The 21353-nt window shown below is 37.9% G+C and overlaps 1 protein-coding gene across 1 annotated transcript; it reads left to right on the top strand.

Annotated features, from left to right (window-relative positions):
- Positions 1–17600: 17600 nt before the first annotated feature.
- Positions 17601–19288, top strand: LOC148999093 (uncharacterized). The gene is made up of 3 exons (XM_089141470.1): positions 17601–17751; positions 17858–17987; positions 18661–19288. The coding sequence occupies exons 1-3, from the start codon at positions 17601–17603 to the stop codon at positions 19286–19288; spliced, it is 909 nt and encodes a 302-aa protein (XP_088997596.1).
- Positions 19289–21353: the final 2065 nt, after the last annotated feature.

Genomic DNA, 21353 nt, shown 5'->3' with positions numbered 1-21353 from the left:
TCACCAACTTGAAATTCCAAATCTTATCTTCTTCTATCAGCATAGGATTTTTGTCTTGACTGAGCAGACTTAATCCTTTCCCTTATCATATCTACCATCGCACTTGTAGCTTCAATCATTTCTGGACCTTACACTTCCTTTCTCCAGTTTCAGTCCAATACAAGCGTGTTCTACAAGTGTTCCCATACAAACCTTTAAATGGAGCCATGCCTATTGTCGACTGATAACTATTGTTATAGGCAAACTCAACCAAAGCTAAATGTTCATCCCAATCGCCACCCATATCTACAACACAAGATCTAAGCATATCTTCCAAAATCTAAATTGTTCACTCAGATTGTCCATCAGACTATGGGTGATGAGCAGTACTCAAATTCAATTGGGTTCCCAAAGCTTTCCGCAAACTATTCCAAAATCTTGAATTGAACCTAGGGTCACGATCAGAAATAACACTCACTGGCACTCCGTGCAGACGAACTACATTGTCCACATAAAGTCTAGCTAGCTTATCCATAGTATGAGTGATCTTCATAGGAATAAAGTGGGCTGATTTGGTTAACCTATCAACAATTACCCATACTGTGTCATTACCTTTACTTGTCCGAGGCAAGCTAGTCACGAAGTCCATAGTAATGTTCTCCCATTTCCAACCAAGCAAAGGTAGGGGCTACAAAAGTCCAGGCGGGAGTTGTCAAACAGCTTTAACACGTTGACAAGTCTTGCACTTAGCTACGAAATCTTCTACATCAGCCTTTAATCCAATCCACCAAAAATGTTCTCTTAAGTCCTTGTACATCTTAGTACCTCCTGGATGCACTGTGAAAATCGACTGGTGTGCTTCCTTCAAAATTTCCTTTTTCACTTCATCAACTGCAGGCACACAAAGTCTTCCTCTAAATAACAAAGCACCATCCATAGACATACTAAAATCAGGGTCCAAATCAGAATTAGAAGAAATCTTCTCGATCTTCTTGAATTCCATATCCGAATCTTGCAAGGCAATAATTCGATCCCTAAGGGTGGATCTTGTTGTCATGGCTAAAAGCACAACATCTAAACTTTGAGGGACAATTTCTAATCCAAAATCTGCAATTGACCTCAACAACGGCTTGCTTGAAGCATTCAAATCCAAATCCTTCTTGTTACTTCTTCTACTAAGAGCATCAGCAACAACATTTGCTTTACCAGGGTGATACTGAATGTCACAGTCATAATCAGAGACCAAGTCTAACCATCTTCTTTGTCTCATATTTAACTCCTTTGGGTAAAGAAGTACTTCAAACTTTTATGATCTATGAAAATAGCAATCTTCTCACCATACAAGTAATGTCTCCAAATCATAAAGCAAAACCAATGGCTGCAAGCTCTAGATCATGAGTGGGGTAATCTGCTCATATTCTTTCAATTTCCTAGAAGCATAGGCTATCACCTTCCCATGTTGCATTAGAACACAACCTAAACCAATCTTGGACGCATCGGTATAGACTGTCAAACCACTGGAAATTATCGGTATTGTCAAAACTGGGGCACTTGTCAATCTATCCTTCAACTCTTGAAAATTCTTCTCACATGTGTCACACCAAACAAACTTCTCTTCTTTCCTAGTTAGCTTAGTCATAGGAGCAGCCAACTTAGAAAAGTTCTCAATAAATCTCTGATATTAACCAGCCAAACCTAAGAAACTTCTTATTTCTGACACAGTCTTTGGTCTTTCCCACTCGGCAACTATTTTAACCTTGTCGGGATCAACACGAATACCTTCGGTTGAAACTACATGACCAAGAAACACTACTCTTGAAAGCCAAAAGTCACACTTACTAAAGTTGGCATACAAATTCTTCTCTCTTAGTCTTTGCAAAGTGATACAAAGATGCTTTCTATGCTCTTCTTCATTCTTTGAGTAAATCAAAATGTCATCAATAAAGACAATCACGAACTTATCAAGTACATCATGAAATACTCGATTCATCAAATCCATAAACACAACAGGACCATTAGTTAAACCAAAAGGCATAACTCTAAACTCAAAATTACCATATCTTGTTCTAAAAGCTGTCTTACAAATATCACTAGCTTTCACCTTCAACTGATGATATCCAGATCTCAAATCTATCTTCGAGAACACTGCTGCACCTCTTAATTGATCAAAAAGATCATCAATTCGGGGCAGCGGATACCTATTCTTGATGGTCAACTTATTCAACTCACGGTAATCAATGCATAGATGCATACTACCATCCTTCTTCTTCACAAACAAAATCAGGGCTCCCCAAGGCGATACACTTGGCTGTATATAACCTTTATCTGAGAGTTTATTCAGCTGGTTTTGTAGTTCATTCAACTCAGTAGGCGCCATTCTATACGGAGCTTTAGATACCGGAGCGGCCCCTGGAATTAATTCAACCGAAATTCCCACTCTCTATCCGGAGGTAATCCTGATAAATCATCCAGAAAGACATCCTTAAAATCACAAACAACTTCAACTTCCTCAAATTTCTTCTTCACTTCCTTGACCTTACTTTCAGCTGTAACACTTTCCACTAGTGCACAAACTTGCATCAAAGCAGTCAAAATCTTCTTGCTAACTCTTCCTTTTTCACCTTGAAACTCAAAGGCTAAATTATTACCAATCTGAAATTGAATTTTCCTTGAAGAACAAACAAATTACAGCTTTATGGGCTATCAACCAATCAATTCCAAGAATGACATCAAAGTCTTTCATGTCAAGAATCACTAAATCGGCTTTCAGATTCTTCTCACAAATCAAAATAGGACAATCTTCTATCACTTTATCTAGTTTCACAACTGATCTAGTAGGAGTACTAATCATCAAACAACTAGACAAATTCTTGGGTAACAAGTTAGTCTTTCTAATGAATGTAGATGAAATGAACGAATGAGATGCACCCGTATCAAATAATTCAAATGTAGGAATAGAAGTGACTAACAAAGTACCTATCAGTCTGTCACAACGTCATGGCTTGCATCTTGTTCAGTACCAGTAATACTAAACACTTTTCTAGGCACAAAGGCAGGTATACTCTTCATTACAGGAACATGGGGCTAATTAGACTCTTGGGACAAGTACGCACAAAATTTCCGGGCTACTTACAAAGAAAACAAATTGGCGGTCCAACTGAAGGTGCTACAACTAGAGGCTTTTGATTCAAAGGTCTAGGGTTCACATTCACTGGCCTATGATTTGGAACATTCACAATCAGTATGTTCCCACTGAAATGACGCTGCTGTCCGACCGGTGAAAAACTAGAGTTTTGGCCTACACTCCTTGGTTGAAAGGTAGGAGTAGGATAAGGTGTAGGTCTAGTGAACCTTCTCTCTGAACGGTCAACCAAACCAAAGTTCCTTTGTTGCCATGTTCTTTGCACACGAACACTTTCTTTTTCAGTTTCTTCAATCTTCTTCGAAACTTGAACTACCTAAGTGTAGCTCTCAATCGGAAGAACAGTCAGATAAGCCTTGATTGCAGGATGCAATCCCTTGAAGAATTTCTTTGCCTTGGCATGGTCAAGTTTCTAAGAATCCGGGGCAAAGAAAAAGAGTTCCTCAAATTTCTGTTGGTACTCCAACATAGACAAAGGTCCTTGCACAAGGGCCATAAACTCAGCTTCCTTAGCATCAGTCACTGCTTCAGGGAAATAATTCTTACAAAATGCTTCCTTGAAAATTTCCCAACCCAATACACCAGTATGCAAATCTTCCAAGATAGGACGAGTAGAGGTCCACCAAGTGTCGACTTCATGCTGAAGCTTTAGTTCGACAAACAAGATCTTTTGTGCCTCAGAGCACTGCAAATGACAAAATGCTTTCTCTAATTCCCTCAGCCACTTGTTAGTGAACAAGGTGTCTTTAGTAACACCAGTGAAAGTAGGCACTTGTATCTTTAGAAAATTTTCCATCAAACGAGTGTGAGGAGTTACAGCTAGCCTTTCCGCATTAGGGACTGCGGTATGAGGATTTCCATTTGCACCAGTACGAGTCTCATCATGAAGAGTCATGAAACCCGTCATCATTTGATTGAACTAGTTCGACTGTTACTGCATGATGTTGCCCATGATGTTGGCAATATCACGAAAACTATTCACTTCCGGAGCATCAGGTATACGAGTTGTACGCTCACCATTCACATGGGGTGGCTGGCCAGTACTACCATTAGGAGTATCTCCATGAAGTATCTCCTCATGTCCAGTACTATGAGAACCAATGTTGCGATTCCTTAGCACAACCATTCTGCAAAACCAGAACAAATCTAACACCGAAAATCAAATATTTCAACAACAAACAAACACTCAACCTTAGTCTTAGCATATCCAAATAAGGCTTAAAATCATCAATATAAACATCAATTAGTCATCCATGAATTATATTTCAAACCCCCCAAAATTTACAAAAATCTGAAAATTTTACTCCTTGGGTTGATTGGCTAGGTCGATTGACCCAGTCGACCCATGTACACAGTATGTGAAAACTCACTTAAAATGCCCATTTTTCATACCAAAATCATTTCATAACACAAGACTTCGTGGGAGAGCTCTAGAGCAAAGTGTCCTAAGGTCTTCAAGAGTCATTCCAAGTTATTTTAGCATCAACAACAACTCTCATACATTCTTGCAACATCAAACTAAAGTAAACACTCTTCTTTTGGTTCGAAACCTTTAAGTTCTACCATGCAATTCTTCAAATACTATGATTTACTTGTTGTAATGGTTAGGAATCATGTCTAGGAACATTTAGAAACATTGTCTAGGAGATTTTAACACAATGCCATGTCTTTACAACACTTGCTAGCAAATACATAGTCTCTTGTCACCGATTTCTTAACCGAAATCCCTCTTTTGAAAATCTTCTCTTATTTTCAAACCACAAAGAGTTTCGACTTCAAATCAATTCCTACATACTTGCAATGATATGATAGAGATGTGTATGCAATTTGATTGAGCCAAAACCAAACTTCCAAAAATCACATTTTGACCTAAAATGGAAATTTCCCCCCTTTCATCCTTGCTGAATTTTGACTTTAAAACCAACAATTTGAAAGGTTTTTCTCAAATAAAACATGCTAGCATACCATTCTAAGTACCATGCACATGCTAGTATGCTCAATTTGAAATTTTTCCAAAATCAAAATTTTTTGAAAATTACAAAAATGCCCTTCATGCTGAATTTTTGTAAAACTACTAACATCAAGTCCTTTTTGTCTTCTTTACAACTATACATACACTATGCCTCCACGCAGTCATCATATGGGTGGTAGGAGGCGCAGAGGTAGAGACAGAGGTCAGGTTCCACTCTTGGAGCCATGAGATGTAGTCCTTCGAGGAGACAGATTTAGTACACCACGAGCGAAGTACCTGTATGAGGTCTTCTTCAAGCGATGTAGCATCGAGTACGGCTGAGTACTCCGACTACGACAGCTTAGCACTTTTTGGATCCGTCAGCGATTCGATATGATGCGGTGGACGCACCTCTTCACCGAGGATCTTCTGGTCTACCCGGACTTAGTGAGGTTGTTCTTCAGCAACCTTACATCAGTCGAGGAGGGGCAAGGATGAGGTCCATTCGAGTTGATCCTAGAGAGTCAAGTTCGAGAGATGCGGATTCGATTTTCTACTAGTACACTGGCAGATATTTTCCGAGTACCTTACGACCCTCACGAGCGAGTATGGATACCTACAGGGGCAGAGATATATGCATTCCTTCTACCTCATGAGCTGCACGAGATTTGCATCAAACTTTGGAGAGATGATTGGTGCTACGCTCCACGGACTAGTGCACAGATGATAGACTCAGCTAGGGTCATCGGTCGCATTGTGGGCCGTAACATCATCCCGAAGGCAAGGCATCACGAGAGAGTATCAGTGATGGAGGCTCTAGTTATCTACCGCATATACTTGAGTTTCAAGATTGACCTATCCTTCATCATCCAGAATTTCATGCTAGAGGTTGTGGAGCATCCGAGCATACGGAACCTTTGCTTCGGACATCTACTCACACTTATCTTCCGGCATTTCGGAGTGAGATTGGAGGATATTGAGATGCAGACACGAGATCTGGGCTATGACATCGAGACGAGGACCGTCCATCAGATGTAGCTTAGCCAGGCCGAGAGGTTGGAGGGCGAGGATGACGATGACTCAGATGAGGAGGATGACGAGTCCAATGGTGGTGGCGAGGATGCTGGTTCGAATACAGATGACCAAGCAGGAGATGACATCGAGATGCATGAAGCAAATCTGGGCCATCATGAGATCCCCACATCATCACATTTTAAGATCGGAGGTCCTTCACACACAGTTCCAGAGACTTCGGAGATGTGTGCACAGATGCGCTCTATGGCTTCCATCCTAGAGAGGATAGGGTTGAGGCAAGAGAGGATGGAATCACAGTTGACTCAGGTGGTAGAGGATGTTAGAGCACTGAGAGAGCAGAGACAGTAGTCCAGATAGATTGTACTAGGATTTCCTTCTATGTTTATCAAATGTAACTCGTTGTAGAACTTTCCTAGAATTAATGAAGTTCATTTTTGTTTCACCGTCTTATTGTGTATTATGCATTATCTTTTGTTACATTATGTGATGTTTTTTAAATCATACTTATTGTGTATTATTCAAAGATATTCACTTATTATGTTTCTAATTCAAGTGTTCTATTATTCACTTCTAAGAGTACTTGAGTCACTTCTAGATTTATGACTCAAGAATGTTTTATTATTGTTTCTGTGGTTAGGATTTTCCTAGAAATGTGGGCTTTGATACCACTCTGTCACATCCACCGAGCCGGTACCCTACCGGCATACTCTATTGTGTGATCCACAATCCCAAAGATTAGTATCGAGGAAATCAACCTCCCACATTCACAATAATATAATCAAGAACAAGAATAAATCAAAGTTAACAATATTATTTAATAAATCAAAGCAAAGTAACAAAGTAACATCAGAGTGCAGAAATGATACCAATATATAAATATAATCAAAATGTAGAGTGAGGCGAAATCTCACTCCACGAGTACAGCGGAATGTAGTTCCAATGTCAAAAGAAGATTACAGCCGGTTTCGTAAGAAAGAAAGAAATAATCAAACTAAGCTAGAGTCTATTCTACTTTATAAAGAATGTCTTCATAGACATAGACTTCAGAAATCAAGCTCGGACGCTCCCAATCCATGGTAGGACTAATCCTGGTACAAAACATGATCACTCGAGGGATCATCACAGAGATCTTCATAGTTGCCAACACCTTGCGCAAAGTACGCTTCTTTAGCTTGCGCTTCCTCATATTGGCCTTCATAGTCATCTATATCTGTAGAATAATCTAACAAAAGATATTGTACAAAAGGAGTGAGTTCAAGAGAACTCAGCAAGGCAAGTCATTCCATAACATAAATAACATGATATCAGATACATAGCATGATGAAATATGATATGAGACAGACAATGCATGTATGAGTCTAACTCTATATATGCTGGTTTCTATAGGCAGACATGCTTTAATTCATAGCACCATACTTCTTTGGGAAGGTCATTCACTCTCCTTCAACCATCTTGGTATCTTGGGCTCTGCCGGTGGTAGTTGGGTCTTACATCATCTCGAACATTCCATGGCTGGGGTTTAGGTCACCTCTCTCTCACATCACCATTGGTCTAAGTATTGGCGCATGTCAGGGTAAAGCCTAGCCAAATGCAAGTCATCTACTTGGTTATATCAACTCAGATCCAGATACATCCATTCCTAGCCTTGGCAATCCTTTCCAGTATCCTTCACACTAGAGTTAGCGTATCTTATGGCTACAACCAACTTGAACTACGGACTCATTAACCATATTGGTCATCCACAAGTAATAGACGGGAAGCTCTCATGTCCCCTCACGGATTGGCTACCGGTCTTGAGCGCCCATGAGCTCAAGTCTATTAAATGCGACCCTATCAATGATTGGCCTCTCACGAGGATCCACAATGTAATTTATGTCCTCTCACGGATTGGTTACCAGTTTTGAGCTCCCATACACCCCCATTGCTACCACGAGTTACTCAGTCTCAATACCCTTCCAAATCGGGTCTGATATAACATATCTAATATAACAGGGAATCCTAGCCAAACACTGCTAGACAAGTCCTAGGTATAACAACCAATAATCCGGGAAAGCGTCAAAGGGCACCATCGGAAATATCCCATACTATTCCCACTGATGTCGAAAGACAGAAATGTCAAAAGGACATTCCCCAATCCCAAATCATACCTAAACAATCACATTCCCAATTCAGTCACATCATTCACGACAGATATCTCATCATATGAAAGAATACATATAGATAAGATTAAATGAATAAGCAACATACATGAGTAAGTATTCATACATGATCAAGTACAAAAAGGAAATAAGAAAATAAGATCCTACTGTACTTACAGCATTCATATCATAATAGAAACTACAATATCAATAGCAAATCTAAGTGATTCCCAATTTAGAAAACTAAGATTCACGCAATCTATGTTAATATGGTAACAACTGTCCTTACCTTAAATAGATTCAAAGATATTTCGGACGGACAAGAGGATGGATCCAAAGTTAACAAACAAACCCTAGATAAGCATCATACAATCATTAGGAAGCAATCCTAAAAGAATACGCACCAAACGAATCGAAACGGATGAAGAAATCCCTTGCTGTCATCCTGGGTGGATTGGCTGGGTAGATTGGTCCAATCGACCCAGGCAGTCTGCCCAGTGAACAGTACGAATCCAAAATTAGATTTTTGGTCTGAAACCTATTCTACATGATCCGGAATGCTACGAAACTTGGAGGGAATATCTAACACATTAATCTAAGACTATCTAGCATATGTTAGACATCAAACGGTAAAAAAAAACCATTACTTACTAATTTAGAATCATACTTTCTAAATTTGGTAGAAAACATAAAACATGCTATGAATGAAAAAAGATGAACTAGAGATGATGAGATCTCATTCTAGTAGACTAGTACAGTAAATCAAAAGCATGAATGATCATGGAGATGCATTTATAATGCTAGAAGAATCATAACAAGAGTATGATCATAGATGCAAGAAGAAATAATAAGAATCATGTTGAGAATTGAATATGAAGATCATAGCATAAGAGAATGAATAGAGATTGTAGAAGATATGTTTGCAAAGATGCAACATCTTCTTCATAATCTCAGTTCAGAGAAGAGAATGATCACAGTAAGAATGAATCAATAACATATTAGAGTGATTAATAACCTTTGATTGAAATACAAGAGAGAGAACTTGAATGTTGCAAGATTGATCTACTTTAACACTCTTGGAGGCTTGGAGAGGAGTTCCTTTCGTTCTCTAAGTGTTTTGGAGGCTAGGGATACTAAAAATACGAAGTCCTATGGTATATATAGCAATATAACCCTATTTAGAAGATTCTGCTCGAATTCAGTATCCTTGGGTCGATTGGCGAGGTAGACTGACCCAGTCGACCCAGGCTGTCAGTAAAGCCTGAATCAGGGATTTGAGGGCCTTACTATTATCGGAATTATCGGAATCAAACGAGCTTTTAAACACACAAACTATAACTTACCTAGCATGGGAAAATGCCTTCAAATCATGTCTAACCAAGCTCTAAGGTCATCAACCAATCTTCTCTTCATCAGGGTGCAATCTCTTTTCCAAAACCAACAAGGTCTTAAAGTATGAGGCATCATCGTCAATCACCATGGGTTCAGAGTTGAACACCATGTCTTCTACTGATATGGCCCATAGTTGATTTTCACTTCTATTTTGGGTTTTCGGACCTACAAACAATAGAGTATCCGGGTTAAGGTTAGGGCCGGGTTTCACACATATTGTTAGTGAACATACTCACCTCTTATCTAGCTTTGTAACCTTCAAGTAAGAGATAAGAGAGCAAGTCCAAATCACCTAAACAACCTTGAACAAACATGTACAGATCATAAGGAACAAACTCTAAAGATTTGAGACAAAATGGAGACAAATAGAGAAAAGGTCAGAGGTTGGGTCATTACAATAGTGTAATACCTTCCTCACAATCAAAACAAGTAGAATATACAGTAGAGAGAATAGATCTAGGAAGAATAAGATTGAAAACTAACCTTGTAGAAGAGAAATCAAAGGTGGAACCTAGATTGGATGCTTAGGGATCTTCCTTGGCTTGAGGAAGAGGCTATAAGGTTCTTCCCACGTTCTCCAATAGGTAAGAGGCAAGGTATTTAGGTTTAGACCGAGGTTGCATATAAACAGAGATCTAAAATCTAAGACTTCCAAAATTAGAACAATTCTGTTTCCGGAGCTGCCTTGGTCGATAAGGGAGGATCGACTAAGCAATCCCCCCTTGTTAACTTGCTAAATTTTGGATCTCCGAGGTCAAAATCAACACTTGGGTCCTCAACCAACTTAGGGAAAGGTCAAATCTAACTTTGTAGGTCCTTCCAAAGATGTCAACATTGAACTCAAGGTCCAAGTTCCAAGTCAAACATCATTCAAGTCACTTCATCCAAAACAAACAGGGTCCTCAGGTTAAGGTTAGGTGGGATTTCACAGATAGTACAACAACTTTGGCTTTTTCTAAGGATGTTAAGTTCCATGGAAAAACCAAACACATAGATATCTGCTACCACTTTGTTCGTGATATAATTGCGAAGGGAGAAGTTTTCTTAAAACACATCTCCACATCCAACATGGTGACTGTGAAACCCAGCCCTGACCTTGACCCAGAAACCCTATTGTTTGTAGGTCCGATGACCCGAAGCAAAGGAAGAAGTCAACTATGGGCCCTCTCAATAGAAGACGTGGTGTTTGACCCAGAACCCATGGAAGTTGACGATGGTGTTCCATATATGGAAACTTGTTCTAAACTAAAAAGGAAACTGCACCTAGTTGAAGATGACTTTAGTTGATGGACTTAGAGTATTATTTGACTTGGTTCAAAAGCATTTCTACATACTAGGTAAGTCATATGATGTGTTTGGAGAAGCTCTTTAAGTTTGGTTTTGAGTTGGGCCTTCAATTCCCTGTCTTGGCCTTGCTGTCATGCTTGGTCGATTGGGCCAATCGACCAACCAATCGACCAACAAGATCTGTTTTGCTGTTTAGGTCTTGATTGCTCTATATATTGTTGTCTACGAGATTAATTCGTCTCCTCTGCCTCCTAAACCCTCTGAGATGTGTGAAGACTCTCTCTCAAGCCTCTCCTCTGCATTTGGTGAAAATCTTTGCGAAGATTCAAGCATTCCATCACCTATTCCTCCATCTAAGGTTTGTAGTCTCTCTTGTAATCTACTTCTATTGTTTTCATCTCTTTATGTTTGGGATTATGTAGTGGATGCTGCATTCTTGCAACCATTTCCTTCTAAAATCTCCTTCTATTCTTTTGTTTCATGATTTCATATTGATCTTCGCCATGATCATTGTGGAATCTTCATGAAACAATGTCTATTCTATGATTCAATCTCTGATTCGATTCTTATCATATTTAGATCTGTTTTTCATGATAGATTAGTGTATGATCTCTGTTTATTCTTTACTAGAATGAGAATCCTTTCATCTTTGGTTTTCCCTTCATGATCATACTATGTTTTCATCAAAAACCCTGACTGTTACTATTACGGAAGGTTTTGTTTCCAAATTTGTATCTTTGTGTTTTGATCAATGTTGGTGTTTAGACTTACTCTTTAGTGTTAGGATACTATCATAGAGGTCTCCTCCAAGTTTGGAGAGGTTTCGGATCATGTAAATCAAGTTTCGGATCAGAAACATCGATTTTGTCTCTTACTGACTCAGTTGGTCGACTGGGTCAGTAGACCAACCAATCGACCAAGCAAGTCAATAGCTCTGTGTTTGGTCTATTTTGAATGGTTTGACTTTCTATCTTTTAGACCTCTTTCCTAATATGGTATCTATGATTGTTTAGGATCTTCTTACTAAGTTTGGAACCATTCTCCTTGATTCTTGGGATATTCTTCGAAGCTATATAAGGTAACGACAGTTACTTCTATAATTACATAGATTGCGTGAATCTTAGTTTCTATATTTGGATTCTTTTGGATTCATTACCATAAATGTATTCTTTTGTTCTTATACTACTGATGCAAGTACTTCAACTACAGTAGCATTACACATATGTATTCTTTGGTTTATGGATATCTTTTATTGTCAATTGTATATGAAATTGATCATGTCTATGTGAATCTTTATGTACGATGAGTTACCGGAATTGTGTATGATATGACTGATTTGAGAATATGATTGGATAGGTATAGTCTGAGATTGGGAGGTGTCCTTTTGACACTTTTGTCCTTGGCCATCAACGGAAATAGTATGGGATGTTTCCGGGGGTGCCCATTGACACTTTCCCGGATTATTGATTGTCATACCTAGGACTGGTCTAGCAGTGTTTGGCTAGGAATACCCCTTTATATTATACCCGAATCGGAAAGGTATTGAGACCGAACGACCCATGGTAGCAATGGGGATTCATGGGCGCTCAAGACCGGTAACCAATCCGTGAGAGGACAAGAAGAACATTGTGGATACTCACGAGAGGTCATTTAATGGTAGGGTTGCAAATGGATAGACTTGGGCTCACGGGCGCTCAAGACCGGTAACCAACCCGTGAGAGGACGTGAGAGCTTCCCGTTTACCATTTGTGGATGACCAATAGGGTTGATGAGTCCATAGTCAGGGACTATGAGGACTCTAGTGTGAAGGATACCGGAAAGGATCGCCAAAGGCGAGGAATGGACGTATCTGGATCTGATATGATATAACTAAGTAGAAGACTTGCATTGGCTAGGCTTAACCCTGACATGCGCCAATACTTAAACCAATGGTGATGTGAGAGAGCGGTGACCTATACCCCAGCCATGGATTGTCCTGAGGGATGAAGGACCCACTACCAAACGGCGTTGTGTGATGGGACCTTCCTAAAGAAGTATGGTGCTATGACTTAAAGCATGTCTGCCAATAGAGACCAGCATACATAGAGTTAGAATCATACATATATCGTCTATTTCATATTGCATCATGTTATGCTCTATAATCATACTATTTATGTTGTTGTGGATTTAACTTGCCTTACTGGGTTTCTTTGAAACTCACTCCTTTTGTACAATATCTTTTGTTAGACTTCTCTACAGGTTCTGAATACTATGGCGGTCCATATGAGGAAGCGCAAGGTGAAGAGGTATACTTCACGCAAGGTAATAGCAGTTATGACGATCACGGTGAAGATCCCTCGTGTGATCATGCTTCGTACTATGATTAGTCCGACCATGGAGTGGAAGCGTTCGTGCCTGATTTCAGAAGTCTATACTTATAAAAACATTCTTTATAAAGTTGAAAACTCTTTAGTTTAGTTTTGTTACTTCCTTTTTGAGAACAATTGTAATTTCTTACTTTCTTTTGAGCTACTTTCTGCTACACTTGTGGAGTGAGATTCCGCCTCACTCTACTTCTTTTGATTAGATACTTATCTGTTATCTTGTGCACTCTGATATTATATAATCTTACGCTTTCCTTATTTGGATCTCTTGTTTATATTATTACACATTGATTATTTCTGTTCATGATTATGTTATTGCTTATGTGGGAGGATGATTTCCTCGATACTTGATCTTCGGGGCTATGGATCACACACAAGGGTATGCCAGAATAGGGTACCAGTGGGTGGATGTAACAGTAGCCGACCCATTGACTAAGCCTATACCAAGTAATGTGTTTCTATCACACGTTAGGAGTTTGGGTTTTGGACGTGAATGATGTTTTCTCCTTTTTTTTTTTCTTTAAAACATCTTTGATCTTTTGGACATAATGAAATCATTTTTTTTAATGTGCATATTTGACACATGTTTATGATAAGTTAGTATATTTTTATAAAGATGTCACCAAGCATTGAATTGACCCACTCACACAGGTAATTCACCTTGGCGCTTGTAGATAGCGAGCAAGATGAGCCTATGGGTTTGTAAGGCTTTAGGGAATTTCCAAACCAATGACAGGCGTCTTAGTTAGAACAAAGATGAGACCTCAATGGTTGAACATAGAATCGTCACATTTCTATGTTGTCTGTGTTGTATTCGAATGTGAATCTTTTATAATTGGTCATTGAGAGACTGATTGTAAAGAATAATGTTAGTCGCTTTAGGTAGTGACTAAACCAAGATTTGTATGGCATTTTTTTTTTTTTTTTGGTGACATGCCCATATCAGTAGGAGTTATGCCATAGCATGCATGTCTGTTGTATGTGCTGAAGTCGACCGATGATGAGAGTGATTGAATGGATCCCTGTTTCGTCACTGTGTGACCAACAGGATTACATTTTGTTGACCCTACTTGTACCTTCACCTTAGACTATGCTCCAAAGAGAACACCCCAGGATGCTACTTAAGCTTATTCCTTTAGATAAAGGATAATGCGGTCTCGTAGGTCAAGACTGGGAAAGCAGTTGGGGATAATCCAAATAGCATGAGAGTTATGGGAAAACTTTTTATTCTATACCCAACAGTGATGTGACTCATTGCCCAAGCGACTTGTCATTTGACAAAGTCATGAGTACATCAAATGAGGATAGTTCACATTGCTCACTATGCGGGATTGAGAGTGTGGAACTAGGTATAATTGAATTGTTTAGGGTATAATGAAATAATTCTGAGTGATGTGCTATGTTGGTTAGATGAAGACTTAATATAGCACTCCTACCCTATATACAACTCTTAGATCGCACGTTTCCAGGGGCGGACCTATGGAGGAGCCAAGGGGGGCCATGGCCCCCCTAAGATTTTTAAAATTTTTATACAAATGCCCATAATTCCCTTGATTTTTCCACTTTTTTCTCTTCCCATATGTGAAATGTCCCTATTTGCCCCCCCCCCAAATATTGAGAATAATTTTTAAAGGTAAAATAATGGGTACAAATGTCATTCCTAATTAAAAACTAATTCCTCAATCCCTATTTAATTCTCCCCACTCTTCTTTCTCATTTTTTCTTCCTATTTATTCTCTTCTGTTTCTATAAACGTGGTTAAAGGAAATTTAAAAAAAAAAAAATATCTTATTAAGTATTCAAAAATCAAAATGTCATTTATAATAAGAAACTAACTCTTCAATCCCTATTTATTCTATATCCTCTCTCTCCTCTTTCCTTTTTTTTTTTTTTTCTTCTTTCTATTTATTCTCTCCTTTCCATAAGCGTGCGTTAAGAAAATTTGAAAGAAAAAAAATCTACTCCACAATTAGGTACCCTTTCTCTTTCTTAATTTATTTATTGTTTCTCTTTTTCTCCTTTTTTTTATTTTTTATTTAATTTTATGTTATATGTTTCTTTATTTTTGCAATTTTTGTTATTTGATTTTGTATTGTGAATAAAATGTCTATAGTTAGTAAGTAACTAATTGCCATTGGTTTGCATCTCTTACCTAAAAAAAAAATATTGGTTTACATCTCCTACCCAAGAAAATTTTTGCTTGCATCTAACTTTTTAGGGTTGAAGTCACGTATATATATTTTTTCTATATTATTGCTTTAATTATACCTATATTTTGTCGAAAAAATTTTTCATTATCAATAATTTACCTTTTTTTCCAAATATGTGTGGGCCCCACAAAATATATGTGAATCTATTCTCTAATATAATAAAATAATTTAGAGGTGAGACCTCAAATGAGTCTTATAAAGTTCCACATAATATGTGTGACAAAAGCATTAGTGCTTCCCTAACGGGAAAGTTATCTAGCTTTCATTCTTCGGCCCCCCCAATATTACATCCTAGGTCCGCCCCTGCACGTTTCATTTCCGCATTGAAAGGATTAGAGTTGATAAGAGCATTTGGATAAATCCGCCACCTTGTGGCAAATGGGAGATATTAATCTTAATGTGTGAGTCCCACTACAATTTGTGCCATAGGTGGCGGCAAGACGGTTATGTAGTCCAGTATGACTACCCCTATATTTAGTTGAGTCTAATCAAGACTCTAATATTGATTTCCCTCACTTAATTGAGTCTAAGTGAAACTCTAATTAAGGAATTATGATTGAGGGAAAATATTATAATAGAAGGATAGAATACCAAATAGGTGACTGGTGTTAATGACTAAAATGGTCATTCTATATCCCCGATCTGAACCGGCGGTTGCACGATCCGACCAGGTTCGCAACCTAACCAGGTTCGGCCAGGCGGTTCATGGTAGGACCGACCACACTAATAAGTCCATCTGAATAGCAGTATGAGATGGCCTCACGAAGGTAGACTCCTACCACCCAATAATTGGAGAAGAGAGTTAGTTAGGTAAAAGGACTCTTCTAAAGAGTTACTCTCCTATAACAACTCATATCAGGGTTATTCCGAATATAACTCCATCACCATACACTATATAAAGACCTCTGGTAAACACTAAGAGGTAGGTATTCATATTTCATGTGATCAATTACTTGAATTCTCTATTAAGTAGTTGAGATCATATTATTGGTACTGACTTGTTTGTCGGAGACGTACCTCGACCCCTCAAGGTCGAGCTCGTATCTTGCAGGTTCGTGACAGGGAAGGACGAGCGAGATTCCGTATCAACAACTGGTAATAAAAATACGCTCCTTTGCTCTACGAATTCTCCAGGCTAATCCTAAACCTCCATCACTGTGAGTTGTCAATTTGGAAGTGTGGAAATAACCTATAAAGTACGCAAGGCAAATGAAGGGAAATGAAACACAAATACGCACCTCTTGTATCTAGATCCATTGCTGTCAAGATCACTAAGGGAAAAGATCTAGAACTCTCTTTTTTATGATTTTAATTTACACATGTAAATACTGATATGAGTCTATCATATTCCATCAAGAGGACAATCTGTCTCTTCTTTTCTTTTTCTTTTGTCCAACGAAGGTAAAAACAAGAGTATGGTGCAATAGGTTGGGAGAAACCATTGCAACAATGCTTCTGATGATGAGAAGAACATTAGGTTTGATGAGACAAAAGTGCACTTGGTAGAATTGTAGATAGGCAATTTTTTAAGGTACAGATTTTTCATGACGGGGACCTCCATACTTGGAGAATTTACACAATCTTTGTAAATATATATATATATATATATATATATATATATATATATATATATATATTATTTATTTATTCCACATACGGAATTATTAGTAACGTCACATGGAAAAATCTTAATTTTGTATATCTTATTTTTGTGAAATTCACCAACACCCCTTGGGAAAGGAAGCAATTTATGAAGCCAAAGAACTCAACAATGAGAAGAAGTTCATCTGAATTCAACATGTCTAATGTGTTTTTAAATTTTACGTAGGGAGCAACAATATCACGTGAAAATGATTGTGTTATTATACACAGGGACCAGCAATATCACGTGAGTTTGCCTGCTCATCGCTGATATTGAATTTTTTCCTTTTTTGAGATGAGATTAATTAATTGTTGCTTTCACTAGAAGCAAAATACTTCCATTTTTATTTGAACACGAGAGGAAAAGAATAAAAAATAAGAGAAGCACAGAGGTTGGCACTATATAAGTGAGGCTTGGAAGGGATCTGTTGAGTATCATCTGTGCTGACGAGAGAGTGAAAGATGGCTGGTGGTCAGAGTAAGAAGGCATGCAAATGCTGTGCTCAAGAGGGATTGAGGAGAGGAGTATGGTCAGCTCAAGAAGATAAGATACTTACTACCTACATTAATGTTCATGGAGAAGGGAAATGGAGAGAGCTTCCTCTGAAGGCAGGTAATGATTGAAAAAAAATAAACGTACTTGAATTAATTCAGTTCTTCATTCACTGCATGCATGGATAGATTAATGGGATATTATGAATCCCATTAATGAATTGCAGGTTTGAGGAGATGCGGCAGGAGTTGCAGGCTTAGATGGTTGAACTACCTGAGACCTGATATCAAGAGGGGTGATATTTCCTCAGATGAAGAGGATCTCATTTTTAGACTCCATAAACTCCTTGGAAACAGGTCATTTTCCTCTTCTTCTTCTCTTTCTGGGTTGGGGGTGGGGTTGGAGTTGTTGGTTTGGTTAATAAAGGACGAGAAGAAATTGCCTTTGAGCTCTCATGTATGATGATACAGGTTTCTTTGATCCTTCGATTCTGTGAGGAATCATTAATTTCAGTAGTTTATGGATCATCCAATACGGGTTAACGAAGGATCCATCTTTTACAATAAATTATACACCAAATCTTGTGCGATGGGAATAACTCAGATCTCTGTTTTTCTGGGTGGGACTTGTCTTTTCTGAATATATTACGCATTCATCTAAAACTCAAAGAAAGATAACAACCATGAAGAACAAATTAAGCACTAAAATACAAAATGAAGATAATATATATTTGTTAATAATAATTTATTGAAAAGCGTAAACAAAGTTTCTCTAGTCTAATCTGAAGCCTGAAGAGATGAAGTTATTGAAGAATCCATTTACAGTGTCTTTGAAATGTAGGTAGAGCGTTGTTATAAGGATATCTTTCTTTCAACTTTGTCGATACGTCTTTGGACATGTAGCTTTCTCTTCATTCTAAAAGAAATTCTGTGGGCTTGAAAATTGCACCATTTATACTTTTTTTGTCTTCCATAAGATAAGATTTGTGAATGGATATGAATTTAAGAGCGTTTAGATTTCATTTTGCAGGTGGTCATTGATAGCAGGAAGACTTCCAGGGCGAACAGATAATGAAATTAAGAACTATTGGAATACGCATTTGGTCAAGAAATTACAAGGTAAAAAGCTCAGAAAACAACGTAAGAATTCCAAAACCGAGAAGAAGGTCTCAAAGGAGGAAGAGAAAATGAAGGAAGAGAACAACCCTGACTTCATTAGAGCTTCAGTAACGGAACCAGAAGGAAACCAAGTAGGTTTCAATAATAGTGAGCTTGAGTTGGGTGGAGAGAGCTCACCCCAAAGAGTCTGTGATTCTTTAGGTTTTCTTATGGATGCCGAAATGGATGATTTTGCCATTTCGGACTTTTTTAATTCAGATTTTTTACAGGTTCATTGTGATGAGATCCCAATACCCAACAATGCTACTGGTGGAGATGATGGAATAAATAACAACTTATCTTATGATGGAATGAATAACAACTTATCTTACTGCTTTGATCATTCCTTCCCAAGCCATGAAATAGCTGAAGGCTGTGCTAAGGAAGCAATGACGAAAAATGAGACAGGTTGCAACAGTGTTCAGTCGAGTTCAAGCTGGGAGCTTGATAAGTTGTGGTCATTTCTGGGTTTGGAGGATGAAAGACAAGCAATGGATTAAAGAAAATTCTCATGGATTCTAGAAAAATAAATAAGTTGTATTTTATTTCTGTTGTCATTTATTTAAAGTTCTTCCTATTTTTCTTTCTAAATTTAAATTTTGTAGAATGATACATGAAGAAGCCTAAAAAGAATTTTTCAGATGCCTTTAAGGATATAATTTAGGAAGGCTAGATTTCTAAATCCATAGATACTTATTGGCTTGGAAAGATTTTCTATGGTCTTCTGTTGGCAACTATTTTTATGGAGCAAGACTGAGAGAATAGGGATTCACATCCTCCGTAATTCCTTTCCCTACAATTTCCTATAATTCCTTCATAGGATTGTGCCACGTGGCATTTAAGTAATCCAATAGTTACCCAATTCAAACTAAATTTAAATTTTATTCGATCCCACTTCTGAAATTTGAAATATTATCCTCTATTTGTACATTCAGATTTTTTCAGAAATCTTATCCTCTATTTGTACATTCGAATTTTCAAATCTTCTGGACCACCTTCTGTATCGCACAACATTGAAAATGAATTATATCAAATAGGCTGGCATGGGACTCGCATCACAATGAGTACAGTCGATTACAACCTGAAACTTTTCCTTTTATGGTATCAGCCGTCCGAGCTTTTCTCTCCATTTAAACGACTTGTCAACTTATTTTTGTTCTTATATTTATCGTCCTCTCTCCTATGACTATAACACATTTTTCACTCACAGACTTCTCTTTCCTTTATTTCTGTCAAACTTATAGCCCCAACTATCTCTTATGGCGAGAATAATTATAATCAATCTTCATTAGCTTTGAGTTGATAGTAACCGTTAATCCACCTTCTCCAATAATTACAACCAATAGAACAACCAACCCAAATCTAAATATCACAAATGATGTCAAAATAATCACTTTGTGAGAGCCTGCATTAATGCCACTATTTCTGAATCACTCTCTACACATATTCTTGATCTTCCAACAGCCAAAGAGATATGGGATTCTCTCGAGAAACTCTTCCAAAACAATCAACAGCAAGATGTACTTACTTGCATGGTGAATTGCAAACAATATCAAAGGGCATGATGCAATTATTGAATACCTCAGCCACATCAAATCGTTGGCTGATGCTTGTTGCTATTACTGATAAGGTAGTTGATTCTAATCTAGTTTCATCAACCTCAAATGGCTTAAGACTTAAGTATTTTATCTTTGTAATCACCATTGAAAATATTTCCCTGCCACTATTTTCAATGCGTTAAGAGCCAGACTTCTAACCCATGAACTGCTTGCTTCATCGTGGTTATGGGAACATCAACTAAATTCTACCAAATCCCACTTCATAGAAAATACTCATATCCATTGAAACACCAAATCCAAAACAGTTTCGCCCTACACTCAACCACTTCTTACCAAACCTACAGTACTTCCTTCTAAACCTTCATATTGAAACCAATCCTATGCACCACAAACTAGACAGCATTGGCATCCAAACCAACAACCAAACTCAGCTCTCATCAAGTGCTAGATATACGCAAAGAGATTGGACATTCAGCCAGCAAGTGTCTTCTTTCTTCTTTCTTCTTTCTTTTTCTTCTTCTTCTTTTTATTTTATTTTATTTTTTTGGCTATTCAGACAATAGAAATAGATCTCAGTCACAACCATTTCCCTATGTTGCACTCCATACATAGTAGAATAACACAGTCAGTTGATGCTGGATGGATCCCAGATAGTGGTGTTAGTTCTCACATTACATATGATACCAACATACTACAATAATATATCACATATTCTGGTGATAACCATGTTTCAGTTGGCAGTGATATGATTCTTCCAATTTCTAGCAGTAGCATGCAATCTAGTTTACCCACTTCTGAAAATCCGTTATTTTTAAACAATGTTTTAGTTGTGTTTAGTTTTAGTTTTACCAAGAATCTTGTTTCCATTTCAAAACTTACAAGAGATAATGATTGATCTGTTATTTTTTTTCCATAGGGATTTACAATGAAGGACAGGCAAAACTTTATTGACAGGTCTAGCCAAGGATATTGATATGAAGTATCTTGGATTGACTGATAATAACCA

Source organism: Hakea prostrata, unplaced genomic scaffold (genome assembly GCF_041222555.1).
Source record: "Hakea prostrata isolate BN-2017 unplaced genomic scaffold, UWA_Hpros_2 contig_46, whole genome shotgun sequence".
NCBI classification, from domain to species: Eukaryota; Viridiplantae; Streptophyta; class Magnoliopsida; order Proteales; family Proteaceae; genus Hakea; species Hakea prostrata.
The sequence above is the reverse complement of the archived record's forward strand: the minus strand, read 5'-3'. Positions and strand labels throughout refer to the sequence as shown.

Bases quoted from the DNA above. Each gene is read 5' to 3' on its own strand.
- LOC148999093 (XM_089141470.1), top strand. From the start codon at position 17,601: ATGGCTGGTGGTCAGAGTAAGAAGGCATGCAAATGCTGTGCTCAAGAG. The intron at 17,752-17,857 runs GTAATGATTGAA...AATGAATTGCAG, and splicing joins AGAGCTTCCTCTGAAGGCAG to GTTTGAGGAGATGCGGCAGG. The intron at 17,988-18,660 runs GTCATTTTCCTC...TTCATTTTGCAG, and splicing joins CATAAACTCCTTGGAAACAG to GTGGTCATTGATAGCAGGAA.